General features: G+C 42.4%; 1 protein-coding gene across 3 annotated transcripts in view; it reads right to left on the bottom strand.

Annotated features, from left to right (window-relative positions):
• arhgap29a (Rho GTPase activating protein 29a) overlaps positions 1-18,562 on the bottom strand; it is a 36,896-nt gene that overhangs the window by 9,179 nt on the left and 9,155 nt on the right. For 2 of the 3 annotated variants that reach the window (XM_037757098.1, XM_037757097.1), the window contains exons 3-13: positions 10,291-10,434; positions 7,191-7,287; positions 6,413-6,485; positions 5,882-5,942; positions 5,264-5,410; positions 3,633-3,697; positions 3,422-3,532; positions 3,229-3,309; positions 2,457-2,639; positions 1,740-1,877; positions 1,406-1,596 (exon numbers count right to left, since the gene is read on the bottom strand). In XM_037757098.1, coding sequence (XP_037613026.1) covers positions 1,406-1,596; positions 1,740-1,877; positions 2,457-2,639; positions 3,229-3,309; positions 3,422-3,532; positions 3,633-3,697; positions 5,264-5,410; positions 5,882-5,942; positions 6,413-6,485; positions 7,191-7,287; positions 10,291-10,434 — 1,291 coding nt within the window. Of the gene's footprint in view, positions 1-1,405; positions 1,597-1,739; positions 1,878-2,456; positions 2,640-3,228; positions 3,310-3,421; positions 3,533-3,632; positions 3,698-5,263; positions 5,411-5,881; positions 5,943-6,412; positions 6,486-7,190; positions 7,288-8,286; positions 8,585-10,290; positions 10,435-18,562 lie in introns of those variants that run through there. The other variant, XM_037757099.1, reaches the window with a different exon arrangement.

The following is an 18,562-nucleotide window of genomic DNA, read 5'->3' on the forward strand; positions in this document are numbered from 1 at the left end:
CGTGTGTGTGTGACCGCGAAAACCTGTGTCAACAAAACTCTCTCAAAAGGAAACCAACTTTTTTTTTCCAAGTACCACAACAAAAGGCTACTAAAAATACCCAAATGTAAATCGACCACCGTGTTTTCCATCAGAAACAATGTTGTGTGTATAACTTGAAAGCTACTGAACATTTTCACAGAGGTTTAGTGGAACTGATGGTGAGCCCACTGCCCGCCTCCTCTCTCCCGTGACCACAGTCATTTCCGCAGGAAGCCCTGGCCAACGCAATTGTTTTACGCTTTCCAAAACAAGCTCTCTCACTCAATCACTCCACCTCTCACCAGTGAGGTCTACGTCACCACAGACTATTATAGTTAATTCTCTGTATCTATAATCACTTGTTTACCATAAATAAACAAACATTCATCTTCCCACAGAATCCTAAGATGCAAGCTTTAAGCTGTTGATATTGAAATAGTTGTGTTGTGGAGAGACTAAAATCTTTCCAAATTGAATTTCAACTTAATTAAATCACCCTGAAATAACTATGTACCCCTCTGAGAGCCAGCACTTTATCGGTTTTACAAAAATAACTCAGTCATTTCCTTGATCAAATCTGAGAAAGTAAACATAAACACTGATAGCTAAGAGGGCTGACGTGGTTAAATTTAGTCACAATCCCTCAATAGTAAGCATCAGATTTCAGTTTAAAGGGGAAATACGCCTATGTTATTCCTACGGTTTAAGACAGTCATAAACATATTAGTGAACATGAACAACTCTCTCCCAAATCCAAAAACTAGCGTATTAAACTCAAAATTGTGATGTCATAGGGTATAAAGTGTGGAACTGCTCCATAGACAATGAATTAGGAGAAATGTTCTAGATGACACTGAAAGCATCCAGGGGAATGTTCAGAGTATATGGGAACAGTTTCTGTTTCACAACTGACAACACTACATTAGAATAAAGCTCATTTGGGTATAAACCCATTCACTGTATATGGAGCAGCTCTAGACTTTATATACCCTATGACATCACAAGTTTGAGACATTTCTGGTTTCTGGCTTTGAGAGAGAGAGGAGCTCATGTTCACAAATATTGATTTAACTTTCCTAGGCCATGGAAATAACATAGTGGGATTCATAATTTAGGGGGTGTTCCCCTTTAAAGCTGATATTCCAGCAAGGTTCATTCGCTGTTTATCTACCGACTCTACAATATTATGCACTGTGATTAGGTTCGCACATCCATGTTTTCAAAGTGAAAGATTAACTTCACTTTAGAGTTTTTGTGTCAGTAATGGAAAAAAAAAAATTAATCTTTTAGTTGACCATCTGCTTATATCACTTGCAAACCCCACAATAATACCTCAAGCCATTGAACCCATGTGTTTCTTAGCAGCAGTGTCTTGTTGTCTCACCCTGTGTTCTGTGTGGCAGCTGAATCAAACGAGTGGGACTCCAGGCGAGGCCCATTGGTGGGTAGACTCCCGACAAAGTCGATGTAGCGCTGGCCCGGCTCGTACAGTTTGGCATTTTCACACAGACTCTGGTGGTTGACAGGGAGGGATACAACCTGGGCCTGCTGGAGCTGGAACCAATTGACCGTCATCTGAAACCAGGAACGAGCAACATTAACCTGAGCATCATTCTGTCCAAGATGTGGTATGTTATTTCTTTATTATTTCTGTCATTCTAAATTTTAAATAAACATTTTGTTGATAAGCATTTTCAGCACAAAAGATCTGAACTTACAGCCTTGAGGGTGAGGTCGCACTGAGAGACCATCTCTCGGATCTGAGTGATGATCTCGCTCTTGGTGTTGACTAGATCGACTCTCTTGTCCCCGACATCAATCTGACACGCTTTGCAGTGCTCCCTGGCCTCCTCAGCCTGTCAAAAAAAGAGAGACAAATCATTCTCAACTCGCTGATTGATCACATTAATGTGATTTGACTCTGTGTTGAGCAAGTTTAGTTCCAACTGCTGTAAATCACATGGTCAGAAGCCGATGAACCAAAGATGCTCATCGGCGCAGAGGGAGTTTGGCCCAGATACCGTCCTTGTTATGCCTTCCCACCTTTTTCTGTCTCTCCGTACTTTCAATGTCCAATAAATGCCAACATAGTACAGCGAAACAGGAGTATGGGTGTAGTATTGGATTCCTATTTTGTGTGTATACAGTACTTGCTGTCAAATGGCTCTGTGAAGCACCAAAGGTAGATAGTGATGTGGCCGGTAGAGGCTGTTCTTGTTTACAACAACTATGCTACTGAGTAAAATGGATTTTTTAAATGACAAACAAAGCTACTTGGGTGAAATCGTATATCACTAAAACTAACTTTAACAAACAAAATTATTTAATTCATCAGAAACCAGATTCTAAAAAAAAGCCAAAAGATGAGTTCAGGGCCCATAAAAATATACAGTGTACCACATTAACAGAGCCACAGCGCTCAGGATATGCTGTACCTTCTGCAGGGCCTCCTCCTCCAGCCTGCGCCTCTTCTCTAGCTGTTTGGCCGCCGCTGCTCCTCCTCCTCCTCCGATCTGCTCCTCCTCGAGGCGGCTGGTGGACACCTTGGCCTTCTCGTACTCCTCCTGCCGCTGGGCCTGCAGCAGCCGGGCCTTCCGCAGAGCACTGTCTGCCTCGTTCTGGAGACAAACACAAATTAAGATCATACACAGACAAGCAAACAAAGTATACTCCCACTGGATCTGTCCACTTAAATTAAAAACTACTACTAGTACAACAATAATAACCAAAGCTAACACAGAAGCATGGCTTTTAAGTTTATATCCTCTTTTAAATTAATCTCAATCTGTAATGATTACTTAACAATAATGTCTCAATAATGTTATCGAGACCAATGTCATTTATGCAGTATTACATATATAATTAATGTTCAATGATTGTTTCATTTTCTAATGACAAGTGTGGGAGCTTAACTAGTGGTACTTAACTTTAAAGCTAAGTGTATAATAGCAATTCATTTAAAAACGACTAATCATGTACAATCTTTTAATGTTATTATCTTAGTTAATGATGTTTATACTGTCAGAGGTTGAATAGAATGATTGTCCTGGCGTGCCCGCATGATTACATGACAAAACAAAGCATTTGTTTGCATGCATATATTAGACCAAGGCATTTCAAGAGGGCCAAGTCCCCAGGTCAGTGAAACGTCTTTAGAGTCTGTGTGTGGCCCTCTACAGAATACAGCCTTTATGACAATCAACTCACCATTTTCTTTTGCTCTCTCTGCCACTGCTCCTTGACCTCTTTTCGTAGTTTGTCCAGCTCATTCTTTCTGGCCAGGAGAGGCTGGAAAAAAACCCACCCACACCACACACAGTCAGTAAGTTTTCCATCTCTTGTTTCCATTATACAACCAAAGTCCCAGTTCAGAAATGCATTGTTTGCTTTGTTGGATTACCTGTACAAATTTGTTGCTTTGGAGCACTGCTGCGGTGTGAAGTACCAGCTGGCTGTATTCAATGTCGTTTTTGAAAGCAGTCGTGTAGATCTCACGGAAAGGCATGAATTCCTTAAATGAGAAGGAGAACGTTTTAATGTGAATTCCCAACAGCTGAAAGGTGGCAACAAAAATGTAATGTCAGTGCAGGTCAACCGCAACATCCACTCACCTGCTGACTTGCAAGCGTCTTGGCAGATTCGGCCATTTTGGCGTAACTCTTTGCACACTCAATATCTGCAAATAGACAGTAAAACAAATGGTCATTTATGTGCGTGCAAATATCTGTATTGTGCTGAAGTACCTTTAATCTTGTATCAACTGTTGGATCTTCCTTAAAAACAACTCTAACTAAAAACAATTCAAGCATTTTCTGATTAAAGCACACTACGTCCTTGAGTTATGAGACTTATCTATACAATTAATCAGTAAATAAAGCATTAACCAAAGTGAATGTGTTAAACAAACAGCATGTATGTTTGTTTGCCTGATAACAAATGTACTGTACGGCTTGACTGAGTGCTTTGTGTCACTGTTTTGACTGGCCAAATGATTAAGTATTAGACTGAAACCATTCATTAACCGGAGTGCCGAACAAAAGCCCTCACACTGAACACTCAACCTTGAGCCTGGATAAGACTTCATTGTTTTAAGTCCAGCTCAGGTGATTGAGAAAACATTCTCAGGAAAGTGGCCCCTAATTAATCCTCACATTTGTGGCTCTAGCCTAGAGACTAATTTAAAGGAATAGTTCGGATTTTTTTTTCAATTGGGTTTGTATGAGGTACTTATCCATACTCAGTGTATTACCTACAGTAGATGACGGTCGGGACGCCTCCAGTTTGGAGAAGCGGGCAGGGGTACCAGCAAATTTATATTAGGAATATTTTCATCACTTTACCTTGCCGTTAGACAGCCCTTTCCAACGGGGAACTGAAACCGTCATCTATGCTCTCTTCAGAGACATAATTTTACCTCACAGAACACGGGAGTTTCTAGTCTATTGCTGCCTCAATTGGTTAGTTTGTTTGTGTAACTTTGGTGAATCCAAACTAACCCTTTAAAACACCAAAGTCACACAATGACACAAACAAACTAACCAATCAAGGCAGCATTAGACCCGCAACTCCCATGTTCTGCGAGGAAAAGAATTACTGTTTTTGTCAAAGGAGTCTGGTGGCTTTGAAGAGAGCATAGATAACGGCTTCAGTTCCCCGTCGGAAAAGGGCTGTCTGACGGCAAGGTAGGCGGTGAAAATATTCTGAAGTAAACTGCGGTAAAAAAACATTTTCATTTGTCTTATTTTCAAACTCAAAATCAAATGTGTTTTGCTTGTTGTTGCTTGACTTGGATGTTTGACCTTCATTGTACAGGATGATGTATGTGGAGTTTGACACTAGAAGGGTGTTTTCACATTCATCTGCTGAAGGGGGAACGTTTCTTAATGCTCACCTTAAATCTCAGTTTGACATGTGTACATATGAGCAGGATTTTGTGACATCACAATTAACTTGTGTCTAGCAGTTAAACGTGACGAAATAAAAAAGCATTGTTTTAATTAGTCACTCTAATTACTATTACTGTAGTGTTTAAGATGTTGTTGCGTTTTAAGACCATAAACATGCGTGACAGTCTCATAAAGATTCCTCAACATGACTACCCAGATGTATGTAATGAAGTACTAAAGTTAAGTACATGGTCAATGACACTAACACATGTCAGCTGACATTTGTACGTCAGTGTGATGGGTGCTACTTAGCTGCTGCCTCCCCTCCAGGTCAGAAATGCTGTGCCCTTACTCACCCATACTGAGACGCTTCTCCACCCACGCCAGCAGCTCTTTGGTGTACTTGGACCAGGCCTTGGCGTAGAGCAGCGCCGACTCCACCCCGCTGTCTTGCCGCTGCAGTGTCCTGTCCACCTCTTCTGCCCGAACCGGCGGAGAGGGCCCTGTAAAAACAACCGCGACCCCACAAGGGATGTTGTAAAATCTGGTCTTAAACATGACCGCCATCGACCAACGCCCCTGCGACACGCCTATCACCACGGCTAGACGTGGTACATATGTGTTTAGCTGTCAACATCTGTGACAGTGAGTCAACCAGAAAAGCCCACACTGACCTTGGGTGAGCGTGATATGAGCTAATACCATTTGAGTATAAGTAATGCTGACAGGAGAGTGCTGGATGTATTAATAAGTGGTTGAGGTGGCTGGTAATCACAACTTGAGAGCTAGCTGTGCTCTTACTAACCCAACAACACTCCAAGCAAGCAACACCGAATGATGAAGCAGCAACAGTAGATCAGCTTAAGACTGATTTATGAATAAGCTTTTTTTCCAACAAATTTGCCAGGATTACATTCCCCTCCCACACGCACACACACACTTACACAGAGCAGCACTAAAGTACAGTGTCTTACCCGGCGGATCATCTTTCTCGGGACTGGATCCTCCAGATTCCACAGAGAGGTTCTCAAAAGACTGGAAAACAGACAGATGAAGAAACAAAAAAATGTACAATGAGGCTGATGAATTTCCTTCTCAAAGCACGTTATGCTCCGTTAACATACTTAAAACAAGGCTTATCAGAACCATCACTTCCTCCTTAGAGCTGTTATGAATTATACAGCAGGAAAACAACACATAGCATCAATTCATCATTTGCAGCTAAACCGTTTCGGGAACATGCGTCAACCAGCATGCGCTCACTTAACCCCTGAACTCTGCACTCTGCCAGGTAATTTTTCATTTGCTTGACAATTCAGGGGCAGTAGGCCACATCCTGGTGTTCACGGGACTATGAATCAACTAGTGATAAATGAAATGTTTCAGAATGGGAGCCATATGAATACACTATTATCAGCCTTTAATTTGTGATGCCAAGTACAGTTCTGAAAGTTGGTTAGTGCCAATTTGATACCTACACAACAGAGATATTGTACTTTTCTTACCCTGCTTCTCTTAGTTAGGGGGAGCCCCAACACTGATCCATTCTCTACATCTCCCATAAGGAAGTCAGACACTCTGAAGGAAAACAAAAACACAAAGCAATAAATTCAGATGAGAAAGAATGAAACTGATCAGAGAAAACATATCCAGGAATCTGTTTATGTTTTAGTTTAAAGGGTTATTCCAGTGTTTTAGCATTGCACTTCCATAAAGTAGGTGGACTCACATAAGGGAGATTAAAGAAAGAATGGTTTACTGTAAACAGATGCAGCAGAGGCCAAGATATCCTGACTTTTAGTCTCTAGCATGGGTCAAGCTCCAAAAACATGGGATCCTACAGTTCCCATAATGCAACTAAATAGTCTTCCATATTTATTAGTCTGATATTTACACAGAAATATTTGTTATGCTTCATTTACTTTAACAAAAAAGAAAGATATATCCACAGATAGATAAACTGTGGATATATTCTTCTTTTTTGTATGCTATTTTAAGGCTCAGTTTTATTTTTCAATTATTATCTCTATTGTTTTTGTGACTATTGTTTATTGTTTATTTCTGCTTTCATGTTACCTGTTTTCTGTCTTGCACTGGATTGTTTACAATGCACCATATAAATAGTAATTGACCTACATTAATTATGTAATCGCAGAATTGACAGGGAACAAATACATTTGAAGAATAATACTACAACTTGTCTGTAGTTTGACAGAGTAAGAAAGCCCCCAGAAGTGAAATGAGCCAGGAGAATGGCAATCACAGTTATGACATTATACTTACACATTGCCAAATGTGAACGCCAATGTGTCGATAGCAGTGTAGATCTCTCCGAAATGCTTCTGTTTGTTCTCTTCGTTCACCTCCTTAAAGTTCACCCCTGTCAAAGAATGAATAAGTGGGAGTGAGTAGGTAGCAAATCTAAAGCCTGCATTCTGAAGACATCCTGCACTGGCACCACTGATAAAGCTGTGTTAAAGGTATGAATCTCAGGGTATGATTCACCATCCTGTGCATGACGTCAAGTATGGAGTCAATGAAAATCTCTTTTTGAGTCATGCTGTGCTCTTCAAATCACACTGAGAGCTAAGGATTCTCATATCTCAAATGTGCAGACATTTTAAAATCGAAAAGTCCCTCAGAGACATCCAAAAACAACGTTGTACCTTAAACCAGAAAAGATAAGCAAAGACTGCAAGTGTATATGTTTGGCTGTAATCTGGAAAAGCAGTAGTTTCCTGCTGTAAGTCCAAACACAGTGATGACTGAGGACAGAATGGGGGAAAAAACAGCAGTGTAAATACGTCTGTAATCAGTCCTCACAATAAACTTCCTGTCCTGACTGAGCAGAGAGAAAATAAACTAGCAGAGAGATGCTCAGAAAATGAGTCCCAACACCAAGCGATAAATCAGAGATGTCACGGACCACATCGCTGCCGCCATGATTTCCTCAGTCTTTCCTTTCCATTAGAACAATGGAGATTTCTAGAGTTCGAAGACTCACAGAGCAGAAAACCAGCTGTCTTCGGTTGAATTCTTTTAGCTTAGCTTACACTTGTTTGGAAAGTTTCTGTAGTGTATCTCGTCTTTGTAACAGAAGCAGAAAAATAAATTCCTGGAGGAACCTCAAGCTGGGAAGAGTCCACCTCTAACTTATCTTGAACTACTTTCTCAAATCTTTAAGGAAGACTGCTTCAAACAGGATCCACACTTACATCCTAACTCTTTAGCCGGGTCCTAGAAAGTTGAAGAGCCCCCACCTACGAATGCCTACTGAGATGCTTCCTCGGTAGCTTCAACCAATTGCATCCAAGTCTTTTGGAAAGTGTTGTCAGAGAAGCATACTGTGCTACAAATGGCAAAACTACCAATTACCCACCTCAAAACTTTCATTAGCGTTTCTCCAGTTTAGCAGAAATAAGCAGTCTTTATCACAACAGTAACCACTACTCTGATGTGACTTTTCTGTCCAAACACCTTAAACATGCCTTCTTCTATCCAGCAAACGGAGCACTTGACAGAATTAAATCCAACATAAAAATCCTTCTCTCAGCCTCAGGAACAGGAAGTGTTAAGAGTCTGTCGGAAGGGTGCAAAAAGGGGTCCAATGTCCATGGGGCCCTGGGAGCCTCTTTCAAACCCAGGCCAGCTACTGTAGCCACCACCATTCAAAGCACACAACTCTCTTGTGCCGTTACATCTCCTCCTCTTCTGTCCAAACCCCTACCCCCAACAGGACATCCTGAGGCTTGCTGGAATACAATGCCAGTACTCGCTCAGGCCCCAACCAGTGGTCCAAACGTGGAAGTTACATCATCGGGGAAAAATGGTATTGTTTCAGTGGAAAAGCACAACACTCTCGAAACACTCGTCGGCCGCAAAGTCCTACGCAGAATTCAGGTCTAGGAGGAACTTTTCCCTCATATAAGGGATGATGTGAAGGTGTAGCAACTTGGCATGTGGCTGGATATGAAGAGTCACAGGATGGAGGAAGTGACAAATGTCTGTATGAACAACTATTTGATATAGTGTTGAGATACACCTTAGAGTGTGATGAAGTATAAATGTCATACAAACTCCACTAAAGAAATTAACAGAATTCACAGAACATATTACATTTTTTTTTAAATAAAATCAAGTCAGAACAAAACACAACCTCCTGATCACATGACACGCCTCCATAAATAGCAACACAACAACATCTTCATGTTGTGTAACATTAACAGCTTTGAGATTTGGTAGTGAAAAATATTGGTGTGTACAGCTGGTATCACCTCGTCCCTGTGTGAGGGTCAAGAAGTGAGCAGTTCTGGCCACCTAGTGGCAGAAAAGACGTTATAGCATGCTCCACTGCACAGAACTAAGAAAAGACTAGATAATTACAGCTACTGTAAATGCTACACCTGTTAACATTATTTGCTATTTATCATAGGCACTTGTTCAGATATAGCACTAGCACTGGTATCCTTAAACCAGTCGCTATTAATAAGACTGAAAATTTGAATCTACATACTTAAGAAACCTTCCATTAATTCAATATCATTAAGAGCCTAAATCAAAGGCTCAGTAAACTGTGAAATCTAAGACTTCCTTATTGAAAAGGTCGTGCTCTGTGTGTCTATTGCGCATCAACATGTTTGAATGCCGCACAAATAGTCAAGTTACTGCACGAAAGATGAGACTTGCATGCACCTAATAATTGTTTGTGGCATGAACGCCTGCACACACCCATGTGTGTGTGGACTTCTTCCAAATATTTCAGCGAAGGTGAGCCACATTCATGTACAGAGCCTCTTCAGGCTTTGTATGTTAAGTGAAAGCTTTTTAAAAAAAAAAGCTATGCGGCCTCTCTATGCCCCTCTTTGCAATGCAAATTGAGACGAGGTATACTCGCGGGATTCTTGTGTGGCGGCCAAGTTAAGAATTGACCTGCATGCCAGATCATAATCTCAGAGAATGAGAGATTGAATAGGATTCCTCAGTGTAGTTCCCTCCGGACTGGCAGACAAAGCACAAAGGACACCCGCTTCTCCCTGACTCTTGAATCAGGTATCTGACTCCCAAATATTATTTTCTTACTCTCTGTATGGGGTTTGAAACACATGCTGCTGCATTCTAAGCACTTGAGTGACTTCTGAAGGGTGAAGCTATAAGAAAAACTATTCAGAAACATTCCCTGGGAAGTTCTTTTTAAGACTTGGGAAGAGAGGACATAGTAACAGTGAATGTCCAGGGGAGAAAACTGTCAAGGGAGAAGGGGGGATTAGATAAGCAGAGACAGAAAACAGACCAAAGGAAGAGCGGAGGAGTAGCTGGTGTGTTTTACAGGAAAGCCGTGAGTTATGTGTATGTTTTTAAGGGCGATCTGGTCATCATAGCTCACCTTTGACCGTGGCGATGACGGTTCCTGCTGTACTGAGGATGTCCACCGAGTTGAGGCTCTGGTGTTTGCCGATAATGGCCTTTAGGACTCGCAGCAGCTCCCCGAGACGCTCGTGTGCTGCGTGATGGAGGCAGTCCTGGTGCTCTGGAAAGTTATAAAGACACTTTTACAGTTCATGTATTCAATCTATCTTGTAATAAGCACAGTGTGGCTGTAAATTGACCATTTAACATGATGTCATTGGTAAAGACAGTAAAAACATCAGACAGCGTCTACTGGATTATCAAGCTCTGAAATCTCATTGACAGATCTGACGTTTTCCATTAGCCTGGTTAACCTTTGACCAATAAGATGATAAGAGATCTGTCAGTGTTCCCTATGCTGCAAGCCATTGTGCATTGAGCCTGGTTTGTTATGCTATAAAACCTGCGACGTAGAGGATTTCCAGTGTACTATTTCATGCTATGAATTGTATCTGAAAAATGCTTTAATTGTGGGACTTGTACTGTATTTCAACACTGAGGCTTAACAATGCATCATGTGCTATAAAACCTGAGCAGACTTGACCTAAAATTCAGCCATTTAAAAATCTCCCTGCTTACATGAATGGTGCAACCTCATTGGAAAAAGGATTACTACATGGCATTCCAGCTTTGTTGGTTGAAAGAGTGACCATGGCAGCCATAATGACAGACTACTGTTTGTCTAGGCAACTACACCATAAAGCAGAGATGGCGGAGGGGTTGCACACAACTCGGTAAACCTACACATATAACTAAAATGGTGCTGAACTGACAGCCAAGTGCATAACTGAACATGACCTGCTGTGCTCTTTCTGCAATTAGCAGCTAGTTAGTCTGTTAACCAAAGGAAACATGGCATCTCAGGTATGTGGCTCTGTGTACTAGATGTGACTTTACTAACAGTGAGTCACCATCATTTACAAAAGGGACACAGTGCACTTTGTTATCAGGTAACCTTGATAATGTGCTCTTGACATCATCGAGGGATGAGAAAATGTAAATGAATTAAGGTTAGAGTGTTTTTTTACTACTTAATGGTGTGACACAGATAGCATGGCTGGCTTTCCTAAGATGACTAATACAAGAGGGACATGGTGACACACACAAACACACACGTAGTCACACATTATTGGCATTTTGACTAAAATATGTTCTGGTCCTAAGCTGTAATCACACTAACTACACAGTAGGCTGCATGATAGGCTGTTCTCATTTCATCCTCTAAATTAGATTAGCATAGTCACATGTATAAAAATAGTTTATTCTTGGTCAGATCTCCTTGTTACTTCCTAGTAAATAAAAGGTTAAATAAAAAAAAAAGCACAAACACACACACACAAACACACACACACCCACACCCTAACACATACACAAAGGATGGATACAGGCAGTCAAAGCCACAATTTGTGCTGACGATCACCCCTGGATTACCCCTTCATGGTAGGGGGATCAGAAAGACTTTAGCTGTCTCCCATTTTTTCTTTCATTCATTAGCCCTCTTTTTTGGAGTGGGACAAATAGTGCCGCCAGTGGGGCTAATAATGCCGGGTCTGTGTGGCCGCCACGACAATGCTAGCTGAGTCCTGACCCGGAAATCCAGCCAACTGACCACCAACTGACCAGCAGGTGACAAGTTCAAATTTGACCAACAGGTCACAACAATAATCAAACAGGCCAAAATTCACCCACCAACGTTCAACAAAAAGCTATTGAGGACCACACGTGTGTTTTCTGTATAGATGTTGCAAGCTTTCTTGAAGGACTCTGGCAACCCCTGTTTTCTCTCAATGAATGAGACAGTGCAGTCATAATGTGCCAAATGGCCATACATGCTGCTGCTTTACTGACAAAACTTCAATGCAGCCAATCAGCACACCCTGCAAACCAACAATGGGCCACTTAACATAAAGCCAAATAGCTGGAGTGATTGGGTAAGGTGCAATAACTCCGGGAAACAACGCTGCAAGTAGGTCACAAGGTAATTCCGGGTGAACATCAAGCACTTGCAAAAAATCAACACACAAACAAATCAACAGACACTGAAAACCCAGGACACCCCAAATGATTACATAAGACAAGCACAAATCCCAGACTGTTCCACTACCACATGAACTACCCCATGCCAACGTGCCCTGTTGCTTCTAGCTAGCCAAAAGCTTCAGGACCTGGAGAGTCCTATCCTTCACCATAGCGACCATCTTCATCCATCTTGATCAGATGTCATGCACAGCTCCTTCTAGTGCCAAGGACCGAGTGGTTTTTGATGATGAAAGCCTCTCGTCCTTTTCTTTCAGCTGCCCAACTCCCCACGAGGCAGGAAAAGGGCCAGCGGTGTGCTTCTGGCACAACCACACATCAAACTGAGGCTCAATACTTGTATACAATCGGTGCATATGGGCGTACAGAGAAGGCCATTCTCTCTGTTGGTCGCCTGGATTAATATGCAAGATGAAAAATGGCTTTATCCGTACAATTCTGAGTAAAGGAGAAAGACTGTGCTAAGTGGTTTTGTAGTGGTATACATGTACTCTTGTATTCAGTTCCCATAACAAACCTTTTGAATGGTGTTTTCCCATTTACATTGGCTCAAATTAAAAATAAATCTTTGGGTAAAATACTTGACAGGAAGTCTGCGTTGAAGACAACACACACTTCGTGTAGATTTTTTGAGTTCATGCAAAAAAGACAACACAAAACTGAATAATATAATATATAATTTTCCTTTAACTGTGTTTTTGCAGTGGAAGACAGAACCCGTCTTCCCAAAGGCCTTATCTCTCACAGGGACCCCAACCCACAATAATTTGATAAGGGTCAAAGTTTACAATGAGCCGCTTCAACCCTTAAGCCCTTAATTGGTCCTGGTCAGTTTAGATCCCATTTATGGACATTATCTTTTCAATGACAAAACACACACAATGGCCTAAATCATCCCTACACAGGCTGTACACTCCATTCATCGGCCGAGTAACTGAATCCCGAGAACTGGAGGCATCAAGCCTGGGCAAGCTAGAGGTTTATTAAGGACAAGCCTAAACCCTGAATGCCCACGAGACAGAGGGTCTTCCTTTGCAAAAGCTCCATGGGCTTCAATCTTCAATGGCGGCTGTGTGGCCTATTGGACCATCCTAAATAGAGGCTAATTAGCAAGACATTATGGTTGCATCCACCAGCCCAGCAGGACGCATGATAATGTACAGAGACTGATTATTTAACCCCTCAACTGCCATTCTGCGCGAGACACAAAGAGAAGAAGACTCGTTCCCACCAAGGAGAGCCGGTTAAAGGAACATCTGTCTAGCTCATTTTGTTCCAGCAGTGGCATTGTCATGTTTAAGACGGGGATAAATAAAGTTTGGAAAGGAGAGTGTTGTGGAAAAATTTGTAATGACAGAAGATGTTTCAATTTGCAAGTATGCGTCATCTGAGAACTGGAAAACAAACAAACTGCTGGGAAGATCTTTCCGTTTTCCCCAGGGAAGACCACTGAGGACTTGTTTGAGTGTTGAAAACTCACTATTGTCCTTGAGGCCACTAGCAAACAGTGGGCTGGTCGCCTCATGGGCCTGCCACATGAAGCATTTATGGAACAATAAATCACAACGGCAGCTTTTCACTTTTCACGGGAAAGAGGGATTGGAGTGTGTGTATGTGTCTTTGTCCATGTGTGATGGTTAGCGGTAAGAGCGATAGGGGAGGAGTTTTGCCGGGTATGGGGGGGGGGGGTTGTGTGTTATTTGGGGTAGTACTCTCCCTTGGGATTTGTCCCAAATTTACCCCTGCACCCCACACCCCTGCTTCAGTGGGGGTTATGAGAGAAGGAGCGAGTGAGAGACATTCCTGGGCATAATAAGCCCTGGTGAATGAAGGCTACAGGGGGATCAGACCTGATGAGAAGGAGGCCGCGGATCAGGAGCTGCTCTGAGGCTGCCAGTAACACATTGCCAGGTTTTTACTTCATTAGCGTCATGGAAACCCAACATTCCAGCCTCTTGTTTGGGAGTGGGGACGGGAGTTGCGGGAGCGAGGGGTGGAGGGGGATCCATAATGAAAACATTGTCGGATCATTCACCACCGAGATGACACCTCAACACCAAAACACTCTGATGCTCTTCTGGAGCAGACATTTAAATGTTATGGACCTACACTTATACAAACATAAGGCCATAGACTACCATTTTATAACATTGTATCCTGATGATCTGGTATAGAAAGAACATCACATTTGTTGATTTAGTCTATGCAGTATGTAGGGAGGCAATGTTGGTGAGCATGAAACCTGTAGCCATAGCATTATTCTCTAGCTAGGACATCTTTGAATCAGTATCCTAGACTTTGTGAGGCTCCCCTACGACCCCTGACCCCCTGGTCACTACAGTGTTTTTAATGTGAAATTGTTTCTTTGGTACTCCACCAAAGTACCAGCCTCTATGCAGGTTCAATGTTAACCTGCAGAGTTGATGCAATTTACTCCCGAACACCATTTTTTGGCAGCTTTCGCAGCTTCGATGAGAAATATTTGAAGGTATTCGAAGCTTCGCAGCGCAGCAGGCTGACATGTTCTTCTGTCTGTCTCTCTCCATCTGTACACACACGCACCTCTACACACAACAAACAGCAATATCCATCTGCAAATAATTAATAATAATTAAGTTTGAATATGAATAATGAATCACGTTGTGGGATTATTCCTTATTTCATGGAGTACTTTAGGATTTAAACATTTTTACATACGATTACATAACAAAAAAACAAACAAAAAAGAACGAAGCATTCTGATACTGATTTGGAGGTCGGTGACCCTGGCAATGGGCGAAGCTTCAATGCTTCGAGGCATTCGGGTCAGCCCCATTGGAATTGTCCAGTTTTTACACACAGTAAAACAGAATTGGATCTACTGGCATCATGCAACAGATGTTGACGATTCTGAATAATAATACACGTAATACCCAAAAGTAGTGCAAGGTAAATGTTATAATAGTCCACGCTTGGAATGTACATACTCTCCTTACCAATGGGAAGCTATGCTATGCTATGCTATGCTATGCTATGCACAGGGATTTTTGCATTGAGTCTTTATACAGTTGGTTTGTTTCATGGATGTGTCAGTTTGGTCAGTTGGTTGGTATTAAGGCAAAAATAAGACACAGGTATTTGGGGAGACTCAAAGTATCTTAGACTCAAGCATTTAATGTGAAAAGGGTTGTAACACTTAACACAATTGCCCACAATGTATAGACTACCATATAAGAAAGTTTTTGTCACACCAGGCCATCAATGCTAAAAAAGATGCTGATGCTTTTTTGTGATGTGTACCATAAGGGAACACTCTCAGTTTGACGACCTAGCATCAATGGCTTGACTCTTTGAAGCACCAAACTTCCACTAGGGCCTGACACAATATGACTTGGCAACATTCCTTTCGCTCTGGCCCTAGCTATGCTCAGTCATGCATTGAAAATCATGGGAGCAATGTATTATCTATGCTTCAAAACATCTGAGAGGACGGAGGGGTGCTTATTTTCACAAAGCAAGTGTGAAATCACTAAACATGTCACAACTGGGTCTGCGGAGGTCCGATCAAATGGAAGCAGCTCATGGCAGAGGGGGCTAAATAGGATGTTGGACAGGCTAGCCATGACCAACGTCAATCAAAACCTCTCTATGTGTCCCATTGAGGCAGACCACAGCTGGACATTCCAGCTACTCACCCCTAAATAACCAACTAGGACTCTGTAGTGGCAGTTGTTTCACAGAAATTGTGCATTCATCAAAAACTATGGTATGGCTTGGTTTCATGGGGCTCCTTTGAGACTTGCCCCCTTCTTCAAAAGACAAGCAACCAAATGTGGGTCTAATAATCAATCACTATGTGACTCAATAACCTTTGTTTTGTTCAAATGGATTCTTGTTTAATTGGCTGGGGTGAAATGCCACATTCTTTCACATTACCCACTCACCAGTATCGCATCTTTAAAGGGGTATTTATGCGCGTTGCTAAAAATGACCTTAACGTTTCAATTCAAATTTGAAATATTTGCCCGACTATAAGGGGGTCTTGCAAAATGGATCCACTTAACCTTTAACACTTGGTCAGGGTCACTGCAATGGGTGGCCCATACATCCCTTGATATCCCCCTCCCCAGCATACTTCCTGTGGTCAGTGGCCCTGGTCCACCTCTGTCGACAGACCACCGGCGGCCCACTCTACGGATTAGCAGATTACATGCAGCTGGTAAAAGGCAGGGGAACTTTGCCTTCCCAGACTTCTATGCTCATGCCGAGGCATTCCCTGTTGCTTCACCTTTGAAGCTCTTTTTCCCATGACTGCACGCACAAAGAGCCGGCGTTTAAAAAAGAGCCCTAGGCTAGACACACAGCACCTTCCACCTAGGTGGGGGGCTTTTATGTTCCCACTCTGCAGGCTACTGCCTTTGTCAGGCTCGTTAGCTGTTAGCTCAGGAAACCAAAAGCAAATGAAAAATGATGCTCAATGAAGGCTGAAAATAGGAAATGCCTGACATTAAGTTTGACTACTAGAGAGGAACACAAGATATAACGACACATTGAACAAAGAACCAATAAGGAGTCGACAATTATCCTAAAGTCCAAGGGTGGCCTGGTAAAATGCTCCGAGATTTCTCTCTGGTCAACAAACACATTTACCCTTGGATATTTCTCTCTTTAGTTGTTCGCATATAAATGAGATACCCAGTGCGGAGTGAAGAATTCGTTTTTCCCCCGCTTTCATTTCTCTTTGGAGCTGTCTGTCAGAGTGAGGAAAGACAGGCAACCTTTCTCTCTGGATATCCCCCCACATCACCACCACCGCCACTGCCGCCTACTGTTGATGCAAAGCTCTGACGGTTGGCATTCCAACTATGCTTTCTTTAAGAGAAACTGCAAATCCCCCCACCGTGCAACCTCGAGCTGGCAGCCAAACTGGTCAGGCATTAGGCTGAAGAGACTACAGTTGCTCCCCGAGCTGCATAATGTAGGCAAAGGAACATCAACAGGCCAGAGAGAGGTGGGAGAGCTGTCCAACAAGTACAAAGATGGGCCCCTTTAGTACACCTGTCAAGAGGCAGGACTGGGAGGTGAAGGGGGCTGAGGTTGGGGGGCAAACACAGCATTGAGAACAAGAGGACACTGTTTAGCTTTACTAGCATCCTAATCCTGAGAGAATGGGCTTTGTGTGATAGAAAGCTTGCACTGGAAAACTTACTCTCATAACTGTCAAGGCATTTCATTTAGTAAAATGTTTATAAGAAGGGAATTGGGACAAATATACCTAGTTTAAGAATAGGTTCAGTTGGAAGATAAAGAAGAACATCAAGAGTTCAGGAAAAACAAGGGCCCCCTGTGAGCACAAGGCACTGTTTTGTTTCCTACCTTACATGGGGGTGAAGGTATTGAGGGCTATGGAGGCAATGCTGATCGACACCTGCCAGTCCTATCAAAGGCACTACACATCTAATGCCAAGGGGCCTCCTGCATACATGGGCCCCATCTCCATTCATTGCTAGTTATGAAATACGCAGATTTAGAAGCTCCTGAATACGGTCCTAAGCTGGTTAGATGAAAAGACACGGTTAGTTCTAGGAAGCCATAATCGGTTTGGCGAAGCACATGCAAGAGAGAGATAAGGGTATTGTTGCTTGTGTGCTGTATGCTTTGGCAAGTTCAATCACACCCAAATAGCTCCACTATCCTCCCCTGCCCTTTCTACACCCAAATGGGGCCTAATTTGAGTCCCACAAGACAGGACAGACTCCAATTGGCCCTGGCTATGCTTCACGCTCAGTCTGTCCATGTCAAACAGGATCTCCGTTCCTTTCACTGAGCACTTCAACTAAAAACTTAAAGAATGTTGTGGACAAAAACAGTGGCTGGTTATCCTTCTCTCTCTGTTTCCCCCATCAGCACCATTGGCCTTTAACCAGTTCTGAGCTGTACCCAGCACGGGGCTGACCCAGGCACATGCAAGCATGACCTAAGGTCGGCTCTGGCAGAAAAACAAGGCCAATTATGCTCAGTATTAGGGAATTATAACAACACCTTAATGCAGACAAGAAACTGATACAAACAAAAATCATCAGATTCAATCAAACTGAAAACTATTTACTAAAATCTCACTCAAAGACTAGTGAATATGGAGGCTGGGATACCTGTGTGGTGCTGTGAAAAAACACAGTTAATGCCTGTGCTGTTAGAAGTGGCCAGGTGGTTTTCAATATGACAAGAACAGC

Source organism: Sebastes umbrosus, chromosome 21, assembly GCF_015220745.1.
Source record: "Sebastes umbrosus isolate fSebUmb1 chromosome 21, fSebUmb1.pri, whole genome shotgun sequence".
In the NCBI taxonomy this organism is placed as follows: Eukaryota; Metazoa; Chordata; class Actinopteri; order Perciformes; family Sebastidae; genus Sebastes; species Sebastes umbrosus.